Source organism: Tursiops truncatus, chromosome 13 (genome assembly GCF_011762595.2).
Source record: "Tursiops truncatus isolate mTurTru1 chromosome 13, mTurTru1.mat.Y, whole genome shotgun sequence".
Lineage (NCBI taxonomy): Eukaryota > Metazoa > Chordata > Mammalia > Artiodactyla > Delphinidae > Tursiops > Tursiops truncatus.
Window position 1 is genome coordinate 25,973,839 of NC_047046.1, and position 21,242 is coordinate 25,995,080.

Sequence of the window (21,242 nt, forward strand, 5' to 3'; positions counted from 1 at the left end):
CGTGGCGGAGCCAAAACAAATAAATAAATAACAAAATAAAATAAAAACAGAGAACAGGGTAGTGGCTGGCAGAGGTGGGGAATGGGGGTAGGTGAAATGGGTGAAGGTAGTCATAAGGCACAAACTTCCAGTTATAAATAAGTTCTAGGGATGTAATGGGCAGCATGGCAACTGTACTTAACAACACTGGATTGTGTATTTGTATACTGCATACTTGAAATTTGCTGAGTATAAATCTTAAAAGTTCTCATCACAAGAAAAAAATGGGGGGAGAGGGATAATTGGGAGTAGGGGATAAAAAAATTAGAAAGAAAATTGAAACATATGAGGTGATGTCTGTTAACCAAATTTATCATCATGAAGGGAGCTCAGCTCGGTGCTCTGTGATGACCTAGATGGGTGGGATGGGGCGGGTGGAGGGAGGTCCAGGAGGGAGGGGATATAGGTATACATATAGCTGATTCACTTCATTGTACAACAGAAACTAACACAACATTGTAAAGCAATTACATGCCAATAAAAATAAATAAGTAAAAATAAATTTTAAAAATTTATCATGGTGATCATTTCACTATATATACATATATTGAAACATGTTGTACACCTGAAACTATTACAAGGTTATGTGTCAATTATGCCTCAGTTAAACTGGGGAGGGGGAGTGAAATTCTCACTACCACTGCAAAGCCCATTCCCTCCCTGCAGGAAGGCTGTTGGAGAAGCCAGGTTAAAATCAGAAGATCTCTTGGTGCTTAGTCCTCTGTAGACTGAGCACCACCAGGCAGGGCTGTGTGGTTTTCACCTTTGCACCCCCCCAGCTCCCAGAAGATGCTCAGCACACATGGGCCAAGTGTATTCACCCCCTAAAAGTCCATTATCTCAGGATCTTAGAAAGGGCTTCTTTCCTGAATTCCGGTAAGGGGCAGTTTTAGTCTGGTTTTCTTGAATATCTACCCAGAAGTCATTTTTCTTCTTCCTGATGCCAAAGCCCCAGTCTTGTTCAGTGCAAGTCAGGCAAGGGTGGCCACTCTTGCCCGGTCGCTTTAAGAATAAGAATGTGACCCAATGGGTCATGGGTCAGGGATGGGAAGGGGAATCTCTCTGGAGGTTTCCAGAGGAAGTGCTCTTTGCTCTTAAAAAGGGATACAAAGGAACAACAGTCCTTCCTCCACTGGGCCTCGTCATGACCGGATTGGGTGAGGCCTGGGGTAATTGCAGCCACCTAGCCGCCAGCCAGAGGATGAAGCCAAAATCTCAAGGTATTTAGACCAAGAAAATCAGAGGAGGACTTCCCTGGTGGCACAGTGGTCAAGAATCCGCCTGCCAATGCAGAGGACATGGGTTCGAGCCCTGGTCTGGGAAGATCCCACATGCTGCAGAGCAACTAAGCCCATGAGCCACAACTACTGAGCCCATGTGCCACAAATACTGAAGCCTGCTGCACCTAGAGCCCATGCTCCACAACAAGAAGCCACCGCAATGAGAAGCCCGTGCACTGCAACAAAGAGTAGCCCCCGCTCTCTGCAACCAGAGAAAGCCCGCGTGCAGCAATGAAGACCCAACGCAGTAAAAAATAGATAAATAAATAAATTCATTTTAAGAAAAAGAAGAAAGAAAATCAGAGAAGCAGACCCAGGGTCTGGACATCCTGGTTCTTGAGCTGCCTGACTACAGCCCTTGTGTTATGGGGAATGACAGATACCCTTACTGCTTTGACTATTTTGAATTAGGGTTTCTAATCATCACAGCAGAAAGCTGGCCTAGGAAAGATGGTTATATCATGGGTCCATGGTAAGTAAATTCTCCTAAGGTCACTGAGTCATTCTAGAGCTGCAGGAATGGAGCCATCTGATTGCCTAATCGCAGGAGGGTTGAACCCCAAGCTGAGTCATCACTGCTTTTTAATAGGATTTGCACTGGGAATTAAGAGGATCCTAGGTGATCTGGGGGGTTAAACAAAAACGAAGTCTTCATTTTCAGAAGCCAAGATGTTCAGAGGAACTGCTATTATGATGGGTAGGAAACTGAAATGTGTAAAGAGGGACCTGAGTAGGAAAAAAAAGGGTTCATGCGCACAGGCTCCAGACGCGCAGGCTCAGCGGCCATGGCTCACGGGCCCAGCCGCTCCGCGGCATGTGGGATCTTCCCGGACCAGGGTGTGAACCCGTGTCCCCTGCATCAGCAGGCGGACTCTCAACCACTGCGCCACCAGGGAAGCCCCAGGCTAGCTTTTGAAGGTTTCATTTTGTGTGAGGAAAGGGATTGAAGTTTTCTGTCCACCGCCTGCATCATTAAAAGGATGTTCCCTGGGAATTCCCTGGCAGTCCACTGGTTAGGACTCTGCACTCTCACTGCCAAGGGCCCAGGTTCAATCCCTGGTTGGGGAACTAAAATCCCACATACAAGCCTCGAGGTGCGGCCAAAAAATAATAATAAAAAAAACTTCAAATAAAATTAAAAAATAAAAGGATGTTCCCATATAGAGATGAGAGCACAAGGAAAAGCTATTTTAAGAAACTTTGTCCCTCAAATAGAGGTGGTAATCCCAGGATGTGATGCAAGACTCTCGCAGCAGGTAAGCCAGAGTCCTAGTTTTTTTCAGGCAAAAATCTCTAGTTCTGGCTCTCACTATTACAGAATGGCCACCCTGCCTCCCGTAATAATGGGACCTAAGTATGGCATAAATGCTATATTGTAGATTGAAAGTTATCTTAGAATGAGAATCAAACTACTACTATTACTTAAAAGGCAGGGTTTCAGCTGCAGGACAAGTCAATCACCATTGTCCTACTCATTGTGGAAGGGAAAAGGTATTTCTCTCAGATGGAAAGTCAAAACTGAGCAGGAAATCTCCAGGAAGTACAAATCAGGCTGCACATTAGAATTAGCTAGGGGCTTCAGAAAATTCTGACATATGAAAAGATTCTCAACCTCACTCCTAATAAGAGAAATGCAAAATTAAACTACTCTGAACATTTTTTCCATCTATCAGGTTGCAAGAATCTGAAAGTTGGACATATAATTACACCAATATCCGGTTCTCCTCTACTTCTGAGAATATGAAGAGAATGCAATTCCTGCTCTCTCTTCATTTAGGCTTGTCATGTGACTCATCCTCGTCCGTAAAATGCAAGCAGAATTAACCTACTTCCTCTGGGATGAAACATTTAATAGCTGGTGCTATTCAGCTAAAGAGACTCTCCAGTTCTGCTCCCCAATTCAACAATAGTGAGAAGTTCAAGTGTTGTGCTTGGTATAGCCTCGGGACCGTGGTGCTTCCACCAGCGTGGATTGCTGAGTCGGTGCTCAGAGGAACATGCCCTGTCTATGACTAAGTCAGAAATAAACCTTTCTTGTATGAAGCCACTGTTGCATACACCCAGCCTGGTCTGACACACACTGTTGATGAAGCTGTGGGAAAACAGGTGTTCTCTTCTGTTACTGCTGAAGGACAAAACAGTGTGTTACAGAGGGCAATTTGACCATATCTGTGGATGTGCATATATCCTTTAATCTGCAGTCCCATTTCTGGGAATTCATTCACAGAAAGACCTGCTCTTATAGACTGAATGTTTGTGTCCCCCCAAAATGCATAAGTTGAAACCTAATCCCCAATATGATGATGGTATTTGGAAGTGGGGTCTTTGGGAGGTGATTAGGTCATGAGGGTGGAGCCCTCATGAATGGAATTAGTGCCCTTACCAAAGAGACCCCAGAGAGCTCCCTTGCCCCTTCCACCATGTGAGGACACAGGAACCAGGAAGTGGGCCCTCACCGGACACCGAATCTGCCAGCACCTTGATCCTTGACTTCCCAGCTTCCAGAACTATGAGAATTGAATTTCTGTTTATAAGCCACCCAGTCTATGGTAGTTTAACAGCCCAAACAGATTAAGACACCTGTATACATGTGAAATTACAGGCATACAAATACAGTTATACATTGTGACATTGTTTGTAACAACAAAAGTTTGGAAATAATTTGAATATCTGTCTGTGGAGGCTGGTTACATAAACTACGGCATATCTTCACAATGGAATAGCATGCAAATGTAAAAACAAACAAACAAAAAGTTCTCTACATACTCATATGGAAATATTTCCAGGATATCTCATTAGATTTTTTTTAAAGCCAGATCCAGAAGAGTGGATAAAATGTTTCCTTTAGTGTAAGAATGGGGGAAAATAAAAATATTCTTCTTTTTACTTGCATAAAGAAACACTTGTATAATACACAAGAGGCAAATAAAAATGGTAAAACAGGGACTTCCCTAGTGGTCCAGTGGGTAAGATTCCATGCTCCCAGTGCAGGGGGTCCTGGTTCAATCCCTGGTCAGGGAACTAGATCCCACATGTGTGCTGCAACTAAGTCTGCATGCCACAACTAAAGATCCCATGTGCCACAATAAAGATCCCGCATGCCACAACTAAGACCCGGGGTGGTCTTAATAAGTAAATTTTTTTTTTAATGGTAAAACACAGGGACCTCCAAGATAGATGGGGTGGGAATAAGACTTCTCAATGAATATCATTTGTATCATTTTTGTATTTGAACCATATGAATGCATTACATATTTTTTAAAATACAGTACTCAGGTCTCCCCATGTCAATTCAATTAAATTAGTCTCTTGAGATGAGGCCTGAGCTTTTCATTTTATGCCACCCAGGTGATGAAATGTTAGCAAGAGTTAAGAATCGCTGCTTTTTGCCTCAGTCTCAGATGGAACAAGGGATTAGAGAAGTAGTTTTGTGTTGCAGGTGTGGGTAATATTTGGCCCGTGCTCTGTATTCTAGAACCTAACTCTGGTAGCTCAAGTCAGTCCTTGTGGATGTAATCCTATACCTGGATGAGGGAGCTCCGTCTGGGATGAGTGTTGATGGTGCTGTGGATGTAACAAGGAATCATGTGCCAGGCTATCTGGGGATAAATACTGTGAAACAGAGAACTGACCAGACATAGAGATGGAGTAAGAAGCAAACCAGTACTGAATGTATTTATCAGGGGTGTGTGGTTGAAACCAGGGGTCTGTTTCAGGGAAGAGAATATCTATTAGAAATCCTGGGTCATACTGGGAGCAGGACAAAAGGTACACATTCAATATGGAAGATTTTTGGTCTAAAGATGGCAAATCCATGGGCCAAATCCAGCCCACTGACTGTTTTTGTGTGGCTTGTGAGCAAAGAATAGTTTTACGTCTTCACACGGTTGGAGAAGAAAAATCAAAAGAAGGATATTTCATGACACAACAAAAGTATGTGAAATTCAAATTTCAGGGCCCATAAGTAAAGTTTTTGTGGACAAAGCTACACTTACAGATGGCCAAAAAGCACATGGAAAGATGATCAACATCACTAATTGAGAAATGCAAATCAAAACTACAATGAGGTATCACCTCATACCAGTTAGAACGATCATCATCAAAAAAAATCTACAAACAGGGACTTCCCTGGTGGTCCAGTGGTTAAGACTCTGTGCTTCCACTGCAGAGGGCAAAGTTTCAATCCCTGGTCAGGGAACTAAGATACCACATGCCACGCTGTGCAGCCAAAAAAAAAAAGAAAAAAAAAAAAGAACTACCATATGACCCAGCAATGCCACTCCTAGGCATATACCTGGAGAGAACCATAATTTGAAAAGATACATGCACCCCAATGTTCATTGCAGCACTATTTACAATAGCCAGGACATGGAAGCAACCTAAATGTCCATCGACAGATAAATGGATAAAGATGTGGTACATATATACAATGGAATATTAGTCATAAAAAATGGATAAAGATGTGGTACATATATACAATGGAATATTAGTCATAAAAAATAAAAAAATAATGCCATTTGCAGCAACATGGATGGACCTAGAGATTATCATACCAAGTTAAGTCAAAGACAAATATGAGGAATTTATTGTATGAGGAACCTAAAAAAAAGGGTACAAATGAACTTATTTACAAAACAGAAGTAGAGTCACAGATGTAGAAACAAACTTGTGGTTACCAGGGGGTAAGGGGGGAGGGATAAGTTGGGAGATGGAGATTGACATATATACACTACTATATATAAAACAGACAAACAACAAGGACCTACTGTATAGCAGTACAGCACAGGGAACTCTACTCAATATTCTGTAATGACCTATATGGGAAAAGAATCTAAAAAACAGTGGATATATGTACACGTATAACTGATTCACTTTGTTGTACAGCTGAAACTAACACAACATTGTAAATCAACTATATTCCAATAAAAATTTTTAAATAAAATAAAATTTCCAGAAAAAAAAAAAAGCTACTCTCACATCCATTGGAATAAAGCTACATGTCGTCTGTGGCTGCTTTTGCACTGCAATGGCAGATCTGAGCAATGTGACAGAGGCTGGGTGAGCTGCTCTCATCCTCTGCAGTGATGACTCAACAGCGTTTTGAATGCCACGTTATCACTGTCTCACAGCATCTTATTTTTTTATTGCCAGTGCACATCCATGGTCAAAAGAAGAAAATCACACTTTGAATATCACAATTTTAAGGTAAAGTGGAGTGTAGATTATTTTGTTATTGAAGTCGACAGCAAAACATTGGGTTGATGATGCAATGACACTCCACCTGTGCTAAAAGAATGCAATACACAACAAGTTAGACTAAAGCAGTCATCATTGTATTCCCAACTCAGAGGAAACCAACAGTTAGAAAAAAATAGAAAATTTCAGATGGAATATCTCACTGGAATTTCTTCACAAAAATAAAAAATGAAAATGAGGTTGCCACCAAAGTGGGTTTCCAAGTGTCTGATTTGTTAGCCAGAGAGAGCCACTTACTGATGCTAAGTTAATTGAATTGTGTTGATTTTAGCAGCCAAAGAAAGGTATCCAGATAAAATAAACTTGCTTTAGACATTCAGTGAGAAAGTTGCTCAAAGACTTGAGGATATTGGGAACACCATCAATGGTCAATTAGAGAACAGGATAGGGAATTCCTTGGCGGTCCAGTGGTTAGGACTTGGCGCTTTCACTGCCGTGGGCCCGATCCCTGGTAGGGGAACTAAGGTCCCACAAGCTGCTTGGTGCAGCAAAACAAAAACAAAAAACAGGACAAATTATTGTGAGTGATTTTCCTTGATTATCAATGAGTTGATAGATGTCACCAATACTGTCCAGTTGCTTTTATTTGAGGTGTCACTGCTGAGTTTGATGTCACCAAAGAATATAAGCCTCTTTGGGACTTCCCTGGTGGCCCAGTGGTTAAGACTTCACCTTCCAATTCAGGGGGTATGGATTTGATCCCTGGTCAGGGAACTGAGATCCCACATGCCTCGCAGCCCAAAAACCAAAACATAAAAAAAACAAAAGCAGTATTGTAACAAATTCAATAAAGACTTCTTAAAAAATGGTCCACATCAAGAAAAATCTTTAAAAAAGAAAAAGAATAAGTCTCTTTGAAGAGTCTGCACAGAACAACTAGTGGCAAGAATATTTTCAGAAAAGATGAGAAATCACTAATTAGACACAACCTGAAGGGGAATCTGCTAAGATGTGTTAAGTTTGCTGGAGATAAAAAGGTGTGAAGCAGAAAGAGGCCTACTTGGACAAATTTATAAAGCTCTAGAAAATGTAAGGTGTTTAGAGCCTATGGTTATTCATTGTACTCAAATTACTCATCAGGAGCTAATTTGCAGAAAATATTTGATTCATGTGTTATTGAACTAGAGTTACCCACAGCAAACTTCCTTTGCTGTTGTTTTTAATCCATCATCAGATCTGTGAATTTTTGTTAGAATTAGAAGCTGAATAGCCTGAATTGCCCCACCACATAGCAGTTTGATGGCTTAGCAGTGGTCAAGTTTTATTGCAGTTTTTTTCAGTTCAGAGCCAAGGCTGAAATTTTTCACAACAGAGCACCATTCTAAACCATTATCACTGAATAATTAATGGCCTTGGAAATTAGTTTTTGCTACAGACTTGATAATGTTTCTCAGTGAATTCAACCTAAAATGACAGGGCATGGGAATTCCCTGGCAGTCCAGTGGTTAGGACTCTGCACGCTCACTGCTGAGGGCCAAGGCTCACAATCCCTGGTTCAGGAAATCCCATAAGCCATGTAGTGAGGCCAAAAAACAAAAAGTAAAATAAAATAAGATGACAGGGAAAAACAGTGCTTATATGTGAAATGTATACCGCGGCAGTCATGTTGACAATAACTAATGTTGTTTTGAATCACAAGGAATGTTAAGCTGCTTTATACACTTCCTGTGCTGTCAAAAGTTAAAACAAGAAGCAAGATCTCATTCTCACACAAATTTGCAGCAGATATATTTCCTGAGCTCCAACTACAGTTCCAGCAGAAATTTTCAGAACTTGATGCCAAGTGCAATGGAAATTTCCATATTTCAAAATCTATTTAATTGGGCAATTGAGGAGTTTCCACCCAACCTTCAACTGAAGAGGATTAATCTGCAATGTAAAAACAAGCTAAAAGGCAAATATCCAGAGAAGAATCTAAGATAATTCTATACATGCCATCCCACAATGAATATGCTCAATTAAAATCATGCAGCATTGGCAGTACCATCTGGCTGAGAGACATTTTCAAAGATGAAATATACAAAGTCTCATTACAGCTCAGCATTGACAGCTCAATATTTGATGACAGGGTCACGGATTTTGAAACCCAATTAAGCAAAATATTATCTCAAAAGAATTCCATTATTCTCATCAGTATACCTGGATTATAAAAAAGTTACACTCAATTACTATGATATTTTGAATTTCATTTTCAAAGAAATTGTAGAAAAAATTTTTTGTCATTAGACAAAAGAACATTCCAGATAGGTAAAACAGGTGGTGCAAATACTGTGAGGTATTAAGATGCTCCTGTTTTAGAGGATTTTCTACAGGAGCCAGTGAAGAGAAGCAGGAGACTGGAGCAGGATTACATATTTCTTGATTTTCCTCTTGTCCTGTAAAGCCTAAAATATTTACTATCTGGACCTTTACAGAAAAATTTGGTGACCCGCCCCCCCTTACCGGGACTAAAGGGTTGCACAGAACTGACTTCTTCGAGATAAGTGTGAGAGGGGAATCAGTGTTCCCCTGAGTGAATTTCACTAAAGGCACTCCAGAATGCTCTGAAATCCAGAGGAAACAAGAAAATCTGCCTTCTAGCTCAAGTGACATGAAAGTAGACATTTTATAAAAGAGGTGGTAGAGCAATTAAAACTAAATTAGAAAATGCCAGGGGGACCATGACCACACTTTAAAACACTGGAGTAACGTTGGCCAGTGGTTTCTAGAGGGGTCCGTAGAGCTTCCGGATATGGCAGCCAAGCCTCGTTCAGAGATGTCACCCTCAGAAAGAAGTGATTAGTAAGTTGATATTTTAAATAGTGTAGCATGGGACTTCCCTGGTGGTCCAATGGTTAAGACTCTGTGCTCCCAATACAGGGAGCCTGGGTTTGATCCCTGGTCGGGGAACTAGATCCCGCACACCACAACGAGGATCCCACGTGCCGCAACTAAGACCTGGCACAGCCAAATAAATAAATAAAAATAAATAAATAGTGTGGCATGGAAAATTATAATGGGGATGTGAACACTATTTTATTAGTATTGCAGAAGCAAACTAATAGGAGGGGAAGAAAAAGAAAATAATCAATAAGCTCTTTTTTTGTTTTAGGGAGATAAGCTTGGAAATATATATGAAACATGGGGAAGTAGTAACTGAGAACTGCAGAGCCAGAGGGAAAGTTTACTGCACGGAGCAAAAGGTCTCCAAGGACAAGTCTAATTAATGCAGTAGAAACAGGTCAACCAGTCCTCGTGGAGAGCGCACCTGAGAACCGCTGACCAGATCAAGTCAGTGTGGTAAACACACTTCCTGCTTCTCCCCCTACACAGTCACACCTCTTCTACCCTCAGCATCATTGCTAGGAAAGAACCCAGGGCAGGAGGGAGAGACAGATGCTTGTTCTTCTGGGTCCTCAGTAAGGCAGCAATCTAGGAAGTTGGCCTGGCCTTAACCATCACCCGCAGGGTTGGACCTGCGCAGATAGGGGAGAATAAAAAGTCAATGGCGGGTCCCAAGGTTGTGTCCTCAGTTCAGAGGCGGCCTCGGGGATAGGAAGTCAGGAATCCTGGCAAGTTGCTCAAAAAGCCTTGTCAGTCCTTTGAATCTAAACCGTAAATATCTTAGAATACAAGTGTAAGTATAATGACATCTGGAAACCCTGGGAATGAGCAAGCTAAGGCAGAATCACAAATCTTTATGCTTTAGCCGTTTTTTTTTAATGCTTCCTTGTTGCTTGTCCATTCATTTCCATTTTGTTATCTCTTAGCATCTAGAACGTTTTCTGGAAAAAAAAATTTTAAGCTTGTCTCAGGTGTGCTAAGGAAAATTAAAGTACTTAATTTTTTTACTGGGAAAAATTTCAAACATATACGAAAGTAGAATAATATAATTAACACAACCCCCCCCCCCACAAGCACATCAGGTCTCCAACTTCAACAATTATCAACAAGGCCATTCTTGCGACTTCCCTGGTGGCCCAGGGGTTACAACTCCGCACTTCCATTGTGGGGGGCATGGGTTAGATCCTTGGTCGGGGAACTAAGATCCTACATGCCAGGGGGTGCAGCCAAAAAAAAAAAAAAGCCATTCTTGTTTCACCTTGATCCAATCCACACCCTATTCCCCACTGGACTTTTTTTTTTTTTTTGGCTGCGTTGGGTCTTCATTGCTGCGCGCGGGCTTTCTCTAGTTGTGGTGAGCAGGGGCTACAACTACAACATTGCAGTATGCAGTCTTCTCATGGTGGTGGCTTCTCTTGTGCAGCACAGCCTCTAGGCACGCAGGCTTCAGTAGTTGTGGCCCGCGGGCCCTAGAGTGCAGGCTCAGTAGTTGTGGCGCATGGGCTTAGCTGCTCCGCAGCATGTGGGATCTTCCCAGACCAGGGCTTGAACCCGTGTCCCCTGCACTGGCAGGTGGATTCTTCTTTTATTTTTTTTAAATAAATTTATTTATTTTTATTTTTTAAATTTATTTTTGGCTACATTGCGTCTTTGCTGCTGTGCACGGGCTTTCTCTAGTTGCGGCAAGCGGTGTCTACTCTTTGTTGCGGTGTGCGGGCTTCTCATTGTGGTGGCTTCTCTTTGTTGCGGAACACAGGCTCTAGGCGCATGGGCTTCAGTAGTTGTGGCATGCAGGCTCAGTATTTGTGGCTCACGGGCTCTAGAGCGCAGGCTCAGTAGTTGTGGCTCACGGGCCCAGCCGCTCCGCGGCATGTGGGATCTTCACAGACCGGGGCACGAACCCGTGTGCCCTGCATCGGCAGGCGGACTCTCAACCACTGCGCCACCAGGGGAGACCCCAGGAGGAATTTTTAAAGAGGGGAGCGTGGCACTCTGGCAGCAGAATGGTGGCGGTATGTGAAATCCAACCCCTCCACCCTACTCCAAGATTGACATTCCTATCTGGTGCTAGAATTTACTTTAGAGGGCCTCAGTTTCCCTATAAGCAAAACAAGGAAAATGGACTAAATTATAGGCAATAACTGTGTAACAGTGAAATGAGCCCTTGACTTTGAGTCAAAAGACCTGGATTAAGAGTGCTAGCTGTGGGACTTCCCTGGTGGCACAGTGGTTAAGAATCTGCCTGCCAATGCAGGGGACATGAGTTCGAGCTCTGGTCAGGGAAGATCCCACATGCTGCGGAGCAACTAAGCCCGTGCGCCACAACTACTGAGCCCGCGCTCTAGAGCCTGCGAGCCGCAACTACTGAGCCTGCGTGCCACAACTCCTGAAGCCCTCACGCCTAGAGCCCCTGCTCCACAACAAGAGAAGCCACCACAATGAGAAGCCCACACATCGCAACAAAGAGTAGCCGCACCACAACAAAGAGTAGCCCAGCTCGCTGCAACTAGAGAAAGCCCGCGCACGGCAACAAAGACCCAACACAGCCAAAAATAAATAAATAAATAAATAAAATTTTAAAAAAGTGCCAGCTGTGCCTCTTGCAAATTATGTAACTTACAATAACTTATGTAAGCAAGCCACTTAACCTCTCTGAGGTTTAATTTTGGATCTATGAGATGCTCACTAAATATTTTTTCTATTTCTTAATTTTGTATCTATATGTTTACTTGTTACAATTATTTTATGATGTACATAAATCAAATCATTATGCTGTACACCATAAACAGTGCTGTATGTCAATTATATCTCTATAAAACTGGAAGATAAATGAAATACATTAGAAAATGAAAAATATATATATAAGACATGGAACGATTCAGTCAGCTAGTCAGTTGAGCTAGGATTGCAACCCAAGCCTTCACCTCCAAATTCTGAGCTATTCAAATTGTGCTCGAAACTAATACAACACGAAACTTTGCGGGGGGAAGCTGAAAACCTGCTTTGCTGAGTCACAAAATGCACTAGACCGTGACACTTCCCCCGGAGTTTACACCGGAACAGACATCACCCATCACCCTACAATGTAGGCCAGGCTCAACCCCGGAGTGCGAAGGGCCACAATGAGAGTCCGATGACCAGGGGTCTAAGAATGGGCTCGTGCTGCCAGCGTCTCCCTTTCCGGACACTGTTTCTCCTCTGTCCGGTTCCGGGCTGCAGGTTTACCTCAACAGTCATTCATTCCACCAAGATTTGAGAATCAGCTCAGGGTGGGACGGCTCGCCAGGCCCAGAGCTGAACGAGGCGAGGCAGACCAGACCCTGCTCCCTTAAACTGACTGTCCAGTGAGGGTGGGGGCGGCCGGGCTCCGGGGTCCCGGGGGGCTATGCCCGACAGCGTTCGCACCTGCCCGGCACCACCTGAGCGTAAGCAACGGTCGGCTCCGCAACCCCTTAACCTGGCCGTCCCGCTGCGGTCACCCCGGCCCCGCGGGGCCCATCGCGCCCGTCAGCTCACCTAGGGGCCGCGCCCCCGGCCGAACCCAGTCTGCGCTTCCCGCTTTGTTCCCAGAGCGGGTTCTGGAAGCGCCGCGCGCGCCCAGCCCCAGCCGCTTCCAGGCAGCGCCCCCCAGCTGCCTGGGAGGGCGCGCGGGGGCGCGCACGAGCGGCGCACGCCCGTCCCGCATGCCCGCGCTCCCGATTGGCCGCGCCGCGTGACGTCACCGGGAGGCCCCGGCGGCCGCTGGGAGCCGGCGCCCGCGCGTGCGCAGACGGAGGGCGCTGAGCGGAGGGGGAGGTGGCTGGCCGCTTCTCCCGCGTCCGCCATTTTGTTGCTGTGGCTCTTGGGAGCTGGCTGGGCGAAGCGGATCTGGCGGCGCGGCGCTCCCGGGGGTCCGGTGCTTGGCTTGGCCTCGGGGCTCGGTGCGGAGCGGCGGGGGCGCGGGGCCGGCGCGCGCCGGGCCAGTAGTGACCGGAGGGTCCCGGGTGGCCTCTGCCGCGCTTGGCTTCACCGCCGCGACCCGGCTGGGCCCGCACCCCCGAGCCGGCTCGTTCCGTGGAGCGGCCCCGGAGCAGGCGGGCGGTGCGGAGGATGCTGCGGGCCCGCGGCCGCGAGGAGGGTGCCGGCTCGGCTCAGTAGGCGCGCGGTGAGCCAGAGGCCCGGCCCGGCCCGCAGACGGTTCGGGCGGAGCGTCCAGCGCAGGCAGAGCAGCCCCGGCCCGCCCGGCCCAGCGCCCGGCCCGCCATGTCCTCCGCCAGGTTCGACTCCTCGGACCGCTCGGCCTGGTACATGGGGCCCGTGTCTCGCCAGGAGGCGCAGACCCGGCTCCAGGGCCAGCGCCACGGCGTGTTCCTGGTCCGCGATTCGTCCACCTGCCCCGGGGACTACGTACTGTCCGTGTCCGAGAACTCGCGGGTGTCTCACTACATCATCAACTCGCTGCCCAACCGCCGCTTCAAGATCGGGGACCAGGAGTTCGACCACCTGCCGGCCCTGCTGGAGTTCTACAAGATCCACTACCTGGACACCACCACGCTCATCGAGCCGGCGCCCAGGTGCGCGGAGGGCGTGTGCGGGCGGGGGTCGGGGCTGGACCCGTGGCCCCCTTTTCGGAACCGGGTTACTTTCCGGAGGGCATTCCGAACCGAAGGCAGTGTCAGGATCTGGGTCATTGTTGATGAAGGGGTGCGTCTTAAATGTGTTGAGTTGCGGGTACCTAGTTGAAAATGGACGCTTTTTGCCTTCGTTACGTTCTTGGTTTAATTACCCTGCTAAAGCAGAATTTTGTTGTTGTTTTTGAAACCTTTTTTGGGCCACAGATTGAGACTCTGAAGTTAGCTTACCCTCCACCCCCGCCCCGCAAGCACACACGAGTTTGCACACCTTTCAAGGTTTTTGAACTCCAGGTTAAGACCTCCTGGACTGCAGCTTTTGGAACACTGGGCAGATGAAAATGCTTTAGCGTTTAGAAACAAATACCTTTAACTGTGAAGTATCAGAACTATATATTGATACCCTGGTGCCAAGTTTGAAATAACCTAGGCATCTATTTTATAATACATTAATTACAAAAATTGTAAAAGAAGGTGCGTTGGCTTCAACGAAGACTTTTTTTTTTTTTTTTAACAGTTTCCCCCCAAGCTGGACCGTCCATAGACTGGAAATCCATTTGGTTAAATTCCAAGGAGGAATGAGGCTAGAATGTTCCTAAGGGAATTTTTTGAATGACACTCATCTTAATTCTATCTTACTTGAATTTCAGATGTACTTTTTGTGTTAAGTTTAATGACTTAGTATCTATTTTAAAGTTAACCCAGAGTGACACCAATCATTAGGCATCCTCTTTTCATTTGATTTTTTGCCTTAATCAGTATTTTGCTAGAGGTTTCTTTTATTTAAATTACGCCAAATTTGAGCTGAAGAGATTGCCTAGAATTTTAAAAGTAAAAGGTATTTCACTGCCCAGTTGATTTCTTAAACATTTGTTTAAAAAGGACAGATTTTTCAGGATGAGATGTTTCTGACTTTACAGATTCTCTGACAGGATTCTACTCTGAGCTCTAAACACTAAAAGGTATTATATTAATTAAGGAGCACCCACTGGACGCCTCAGCATTGCTTCTGTGGAATAGAGATAGAGAAGGAACAGCATGACAGTGGAATGACTTTGAGGTTAACTGCAGAACTAAATGGATTTTAAAAACTGGTGAGAAAGTGATTATAAATCAGATAGTGTATAACGAAGACCTAGACACCAAAAAGAATCTGATTGGTGAAACCTCCAGGTCCCGGAAGATACTGGTGACTGGAGTCAACTTTCAGCACATGTAATTCCAATATAAGGGGTTGGAGAGACTCTTAGAACCCACAGTAATGAGATATTAAATACGTTTAAGTAAATTACTTGCCTAGCTTGTGGAGGTGAATTATATCATTAATTTTAGGCATTTAGCAGGCCATGTTGTGTGCCAGGTGTGTGCACTTTGAGGTGACAGGTACTATAGTGCAGCTGTGAGTGAATAACTAGATCCCCTTCTGGGTGGAGAAAAAGGATTGTGCTGCAGCGGCTTCCCGCAGAAACGACCCCAAACTTCCCCTTTGGGCGTCTTCCCAGGTGCCCTTGTAACTTTGTGAGTGTGGTGCCTGCCCTCACCCCTCTCATCCTCCTTCCCGGGAGCCAGCCCTGCACGCCCATGCACACCTGTGGGCCTTCGTTCGACTGCTGGCCCTCCGTGGAGCACCTCCCTCCACCGGTTCCTCACCTGCGGAAATCCTCCCTGTGGTGCTGGGGCCTTTACCTGACCCCCTTGAGTTCAGCCTTGATTGTTTCTCCTCTGTGCCCTCTGCCCCAGGCATTTTGCTGTAGTTTAGTTTTTCCTTTTCCCTGCTGTCTCCAAGGGCTGTCACAGTGCTGGTTGAATCAGATCCTGGCTGGATTTACTTTGTCACACTAAATCTGGATTGCCTCTCCTGAGGATTTGGTTGATGTGTTACCTACTGTAGGAGATTACGCCAGGCAAGCCTTGGCCAAATGCAGAAATCAGGGCGATGCATTTTCACACCCCAGACAGGATAAATAAAGTGGTTTAGCTTTTTTAGGCCTCAAAACTGAGCTTCTGAAGCCAGAGTTTCATGCCCCTTGGCTAATTGTTCTTTTGGGGGGTCTGTTTTGCTTAGTGAAAGGTCACAACTGTATGACTTCCTCAGAATTTAAGGACTGGTGCTTGTTTTGTGCTAGTCTGATCTTTTTTATTGGAATGTTCCTTAACTTTTAATTTTATATTTTTATTCAAATATTACAGGAGAATTATGTTCCAGTGATAGGTACTGGGAAAGAGGGGTGACAGACATGCTTTCTCTGTCATGGAACTTAGATTTTAGTGGAGGAGACAGACAGAAAAGTAGAAAAATAAAATACTACAAGATTTGTGAATGCTATGAAGGAAATCAATCTAGGCTGAGAGGATCTAGTAGAAGGGACTTACCTGAGCTGGTGAGGTAAGAGAAAGCGTGAAACTGAAGAAGGGAGGAGGAGCAAGGCTTGGGCGAGGAGGGGGAGAGCTTATGCAAAGTTCTGGGTTGGGAAAGACAGCAATGTGATGTGAGTGTGGCTCTGAGATGCCGATCTAGAAGAGTTTGGACAGGTAATGGTCAAAGGCAGGAAATTGGGTGCCATGGAAGGGGTTTGAAGCCAGGAAGTGACCTGAGGCTGTTACTGCAATCCAGGTCAGAACGATGGTGACTGATGAGTCGCCCATCCGTCCATCATAGAGGCATTATGTAGACTGAGTGATGGCTGTGGTTTGAAAATAAGTTGCTGGTGGGAGGGGGGATGATGGGGAAGAGAAAAGAAGAGACAAAGATGACTTGGTATATTTGTAGCTGTCTGTTCTCTGGGTTATCTTATTGTCTTTTGAGTTTGTCTGTGGTATTCATCTCTGTCTTAGATTTTAAATTTAAACACAAAAGGTATATCAGTGGCTTTTGATTTTTGAATGACCCTAAAGGATTCTTTTTCTGCATATGGATGTAATTTTTATATTAAAAATCATTTGATAAACAGAAAACTTGTGGTTTTCACCTCCATTTTATTTGAGTATAAACACTTTTAAGATTCCGTTTATTAGGTTATAATTAGTATTCAGGTAGGCGCTACTGGTTTTTTTGTTTCTGTTTTAATAGAGGCTACTTCCAGTTTAACAACAGAGTGTTTCAGGTTTCTGAGTGGATTTAGTTTAGCTGTGAAATACATTTTCCTACGGTTTAGAAAATTGAAAGTGTGTTTTGCGTAGCTTGCTTTGCTTATAAAATTTTCCAGTTCTAGCTTATGTAGCTATATGACGGCTGGGAGAAAAATCATGAGAAGTAAAAGTTGAAAAACTGAGGCAAGTTGACCCATAGAGAAAACCCTGTTTTTTACTCAGCAGACATTGCTCATTGCATGTGCTGGTAATATGGAACTAACATTGACTCAGCAGTCCCTGTCATGCTCTTGAGGAGCTTCCTGGTTACTGAGACTTTATTTAAAAGGCCAAATTCATGTCATCTGATACAGACAGTAGCTGTGGGAGGGCGGAGAAAGGATGCGCCGCCTAAGCTGAGCATCCCGAGGGGACCCTCACAATGTGTGCCACAGAGGCTACACCGTGGGGGACCGGAGGGTACCGCAGGTAGCATGGCCATGCCTCCCCCCATGGCCCCTGTCTGAATATTTAAGGGAACTTTTGGACTTTTGTAATTAGGAGTAGGGGAGACGGATTAACAGTGATTTTGATTAGCATAGAATTGGACACTGTGGATAAACCTTTGAGTTTCTTCTTACCAATAGTTTAAATCACCTAAGTTCAATTTAGATGGGATCCATAAACGTCATTACGCTGGGAATGGAGTCTCGCCCAGGTGAGAATTGTGTTCCCATGGCAAGTAAAGTGCTGATAGCCATTTGCTTTGTGACCTTTCTCTTGTTTAAGACTCAAATTCAGAGAACTTTTTATCTAAGATTTCTGTTCTTGATCTGAACAGTTGGACTAGGTTCTAAGGTTCCTTCAGGCTAAAATATTTTAGTTCTTTCTGATAAGTGAAAGGGGGCAGTGGTGATTATCCTGGAGTCGGAGTTAAGGTCACAAGGAGTAAGGTGGGACCATCAGGCATGTGCAACTGGTGGGGAACGACAGCCGAGTGTGAGCTCTGCGGTGGTGAGGCGAAGAGGCTTGGACAGCAAACCTGGTGGCACACGGGATTTCCTTGTCTGTGGAACAGATTTAACCCAGGCTTAGGGGAAATGCTTCCCTGTGTCTTGGGCATTTTAATTTTAGCAGGAATTTCAATATATTGAGGCCTACTGTATCCCAAAGCCCAATGCTAGACTCAAGTCATATAATGGAAGTAAACCATGGCCCTAGCTTTTGAGAAGCTCAGTATACTGAACAAATGAAAATAGAATACCATGGGAGCTTAAAAGCAAGGATGGTCAACTAAAGGGTCAGGCAGGGCCTGAAAGGGAAGGTGCTCTATGAACTGATTCTTTTTTTTTTTAATCTTTATTGGAGTATAATTGCTTTACAATGTTGTGTTAGTTTCTGCTGTGTAACAGAGTTAATCAGCTATATGTATACATATATCCCCATATCCCCTCCCTCTTGTGTCTCCCTCCTTCCTTCCCTATCCCAACACTCTAGGTGGTCACAAAGCACCAAGCTGATCTCCCAGTGCTATGTGGCTGCTTCCCACTAGCTATTCTACATTTGGTAGTGTATATATGTCAGTGCTACTCTCTCACTTCGTCCCAGCTTACCCTTCACCCTCACCATGTCCTCAAGTCCATTCTGTACATCTGCATCTTTATTCCTGTTCTGCCCCTAGGTTCATTAGAACCTTTTTTTTTTTTTTAGATTCATATATATGTGTTAGCATACGGTATTTGTTTTTCTCTTTCTGACTTCACATGAACTGGTTCTTGAAGGATGAGAACAAGTGTATGAGGTAGAAGAGGTGCTGGGAAAGGCACAGGTGTGGTTCATGTGAGTGAGGAGCCGCGAGCTAGGAAGTTAAGAATGCTGAACTGTGAAGGGCCTCTGTGCTTTGTACATGAGTTTAGCAGTGGGAGCCCTTTAAAGTTTTTAAGAAGAGAACTGTCATGGTCAGTTTTATTTTTTAGAAACTGGTGTGGGCGGGGTGATGAGAGTCTGGAGTGTGGGGTTAATCAAGGGCTGTTACAGGGGAAGGGATTGTGAGAAGCTGAACTGAGATCTCTTGTGTTGGGAATATAAGGTGGAAGCCGATGACAGCCATCGCTGGGCAGTTGCCTGTAGGTGAGTGGAGAGCTGTGGCATCAGGGATGATTGAATGGTGCCTCTGAGAGAATGGAGAGGAGGGATGGGGGGAGGGGGTCGATGGTTTTCAACAGGGAAGCCAGGCGGGGTTCAGCAATCTGATGGGTTTGTTAACGAGAAGAGGGTTGGGCGCCAAATATACAGATTTGGGTCTAAGCTTTGGTGGAATCCGCAGAATGAGCAGAGGCAGAGAAGCCGTGGATGGAGGTGCAGAGGCAGGCACCACCGAAGACTGAGAGCCATTGGTGAAGGTGCGAAGCCAGGGATGGAGGGAGAGTCCTCCATGCTCAGGGCCACCGAGGGATAAGAAGCGCTGGAAGCACTTTGAGCAGACGGGTACTTAGCCAGTCTTCTTGGAATTGATTCTTTTACCATCTGTTTTGTTTTCCAACTTTTTATTGTGAAATCTTTCATACATACACAAGAGTATGTGTATACATGTATATAATAAGGAAAATCTTCCATATCCATGTTACCCCCTTTAAAAACTAGAACGGGGGGCTTCCCTGGTGGTGCAGTGGTTGAGAGCCTGCCTGCCGATGCAGGGGACATGGGTTCGTGCCCCAGTCCGGGAAGATCCCACGTGCCGCGGAGCGGCTGGGCCTGTGGGCCATGACCGCTGAGCCTGTGCGTCCGGCGCTCCGCAGCGGGAGAGGCTGCAACAGTGAGAGACCCGCATACTGCAAAAAAAAAAAAACTAGAACAGGACCTTTGAAACTCTCTCCTGCTAGAAGTTGATTGTATTGCTTCCTTAACAGGAATAAGGTGATTGTAAGCATAGAAGGCATTAAAGCTGAAGTTTAAATAAAATGTTTTATCTGTGATTTATACATGCAGCTGAGAATGCTTTTAACCAAAGGAGGAGGGAGATTCATTGTCATTCGATGAGGAGCGGCTTCTCTTCCAGAGCTGTCGAGAGAGGGAGAGGGAGAGGGAGAGGGAGAGGGAGAAGAAGAAGCATGGGTCTGGTGTGCTTGATGGGCTTGGGAAACTGTGTGTGTGTTGAATGCTATTTACAGTCCTGATGAAGGAACAAATTGCGAAACAATTGAGAAACAATGAGTTGTTCCAGTTTTATGTTTCCTATTTCTTTGGGCAGTGGGTTCTAATATGTTAAGTATTTCTGACCTGGCATCATCATGCTTTCATCTCTGCAGTGGGACTAATGTGTAATTTGCAGGGGATTTTGATGAATACACGAGTTTGAGAAAATGGGAAGTGGAGGGCTTTGAATTTGTCAGGGGTGTGGCTGGGAGGTTGATTTCCTGTCATATTTAGGGATGTCTGTGCGTGTGTCGAATCAGGAAAGGAGCTCCAGGTCACTGTAGCAGTGAAGTGGTGGAAAAAGTGTAAGCTGTCCTCCCTCTTGTCAGGTCTGCATGAGCACCCTCCCCAGCTCCGCCTCGGCTATCTAGACCAGGCCTCAGCGAACTCACGGTGAAGGGCTAGCTGTTCAGCACTTTAAGCTTTGTGGGCCCTGTTGTCCCCATCCCAGCCACTCAGCTCTGCCCTCGTACTGCGGAAGCAGCCACAGACAGCCCATGAGCGCATGGGCCTGGCTGGGTTCTACTCAAACCTTATTTGTAAAACCAACTGGTGGGCCGGTGGCCTGCAGGCCATAGTTTGTGGATCCCTTGGCGAGACTCACAGATAGTTTTTGTATAGTGTACTGGAGCCGAGAATGGTCATTACTTTTTTAAGGGTTATATGAAAAGAAGACTATCTGACAAAGGCCATATGTAGCCAGCAAGCCTCAAATGTGTGCCGGCCAGCCCGCTTCTGGCCTTGCTTGTGGGAACCAGCCAGCCCCGCGAGCTGTGGGGAAGCTGGGAAGGGGGCGTTTGAACCTTTGGGGCTCTTAAGTCTTCTGATGTAGAATCAGAATGCGTAAGCCTGTCTTCCACGAAATCTTTCAGCTTTAAAGGGGGCTAGTCTTTGGCTTTTTCTGCACCATCCCCTTGCCTGTTCTGACCCTTAGCAGAACTTGACCCCGTCAGCTTCTGTGGGACACATG

At 45.2% G+C, this 21,242-nt stretch overlaps 1 protein-coding gene and 1 long non-coding RNA gene across 2 annotated transcripts in view; one reads left to right on the plus strand and one right to left on the minus strand.

Moving 5' to 3' along the window:
- The window catches only part of LOC117307662 (uncharacterized), a 27,250-nt gene extending 14,115 nt beyond the window's left edge, over positions 1–13,135 (minus strand). The window contains exon 1 of the long non-coding RNA XR_004521509.2: positions 12,915–13,135. This is a non-coding gene — a long non-coding RNA (uncharacterized lncRNA). The remainder of the gene's footprint in view (positions 1–12,914) is intronic.
- A 96-nt stretch (positions 13,136–13,231) lies between these two features.
- The window catches only part of CRKL (CRK like proto-oncogene, adaptor protein), a 31,723-nt gene continuing 23,712 nt past the window's right edge, over positions 13,232–21,242 (plus strand). The window contains exon 1 of the mRNA XM_019926198.3: positions 13,232–13,951. Coding sequence (XP_019781757.1) covers positions 13,641–13,951 — 311 coding nt within the window. The 5' untranslated portion in view covers positions 13,232–13,640. The remainder of the gene's footprint in view (positions 13,952–21,242) is intronic.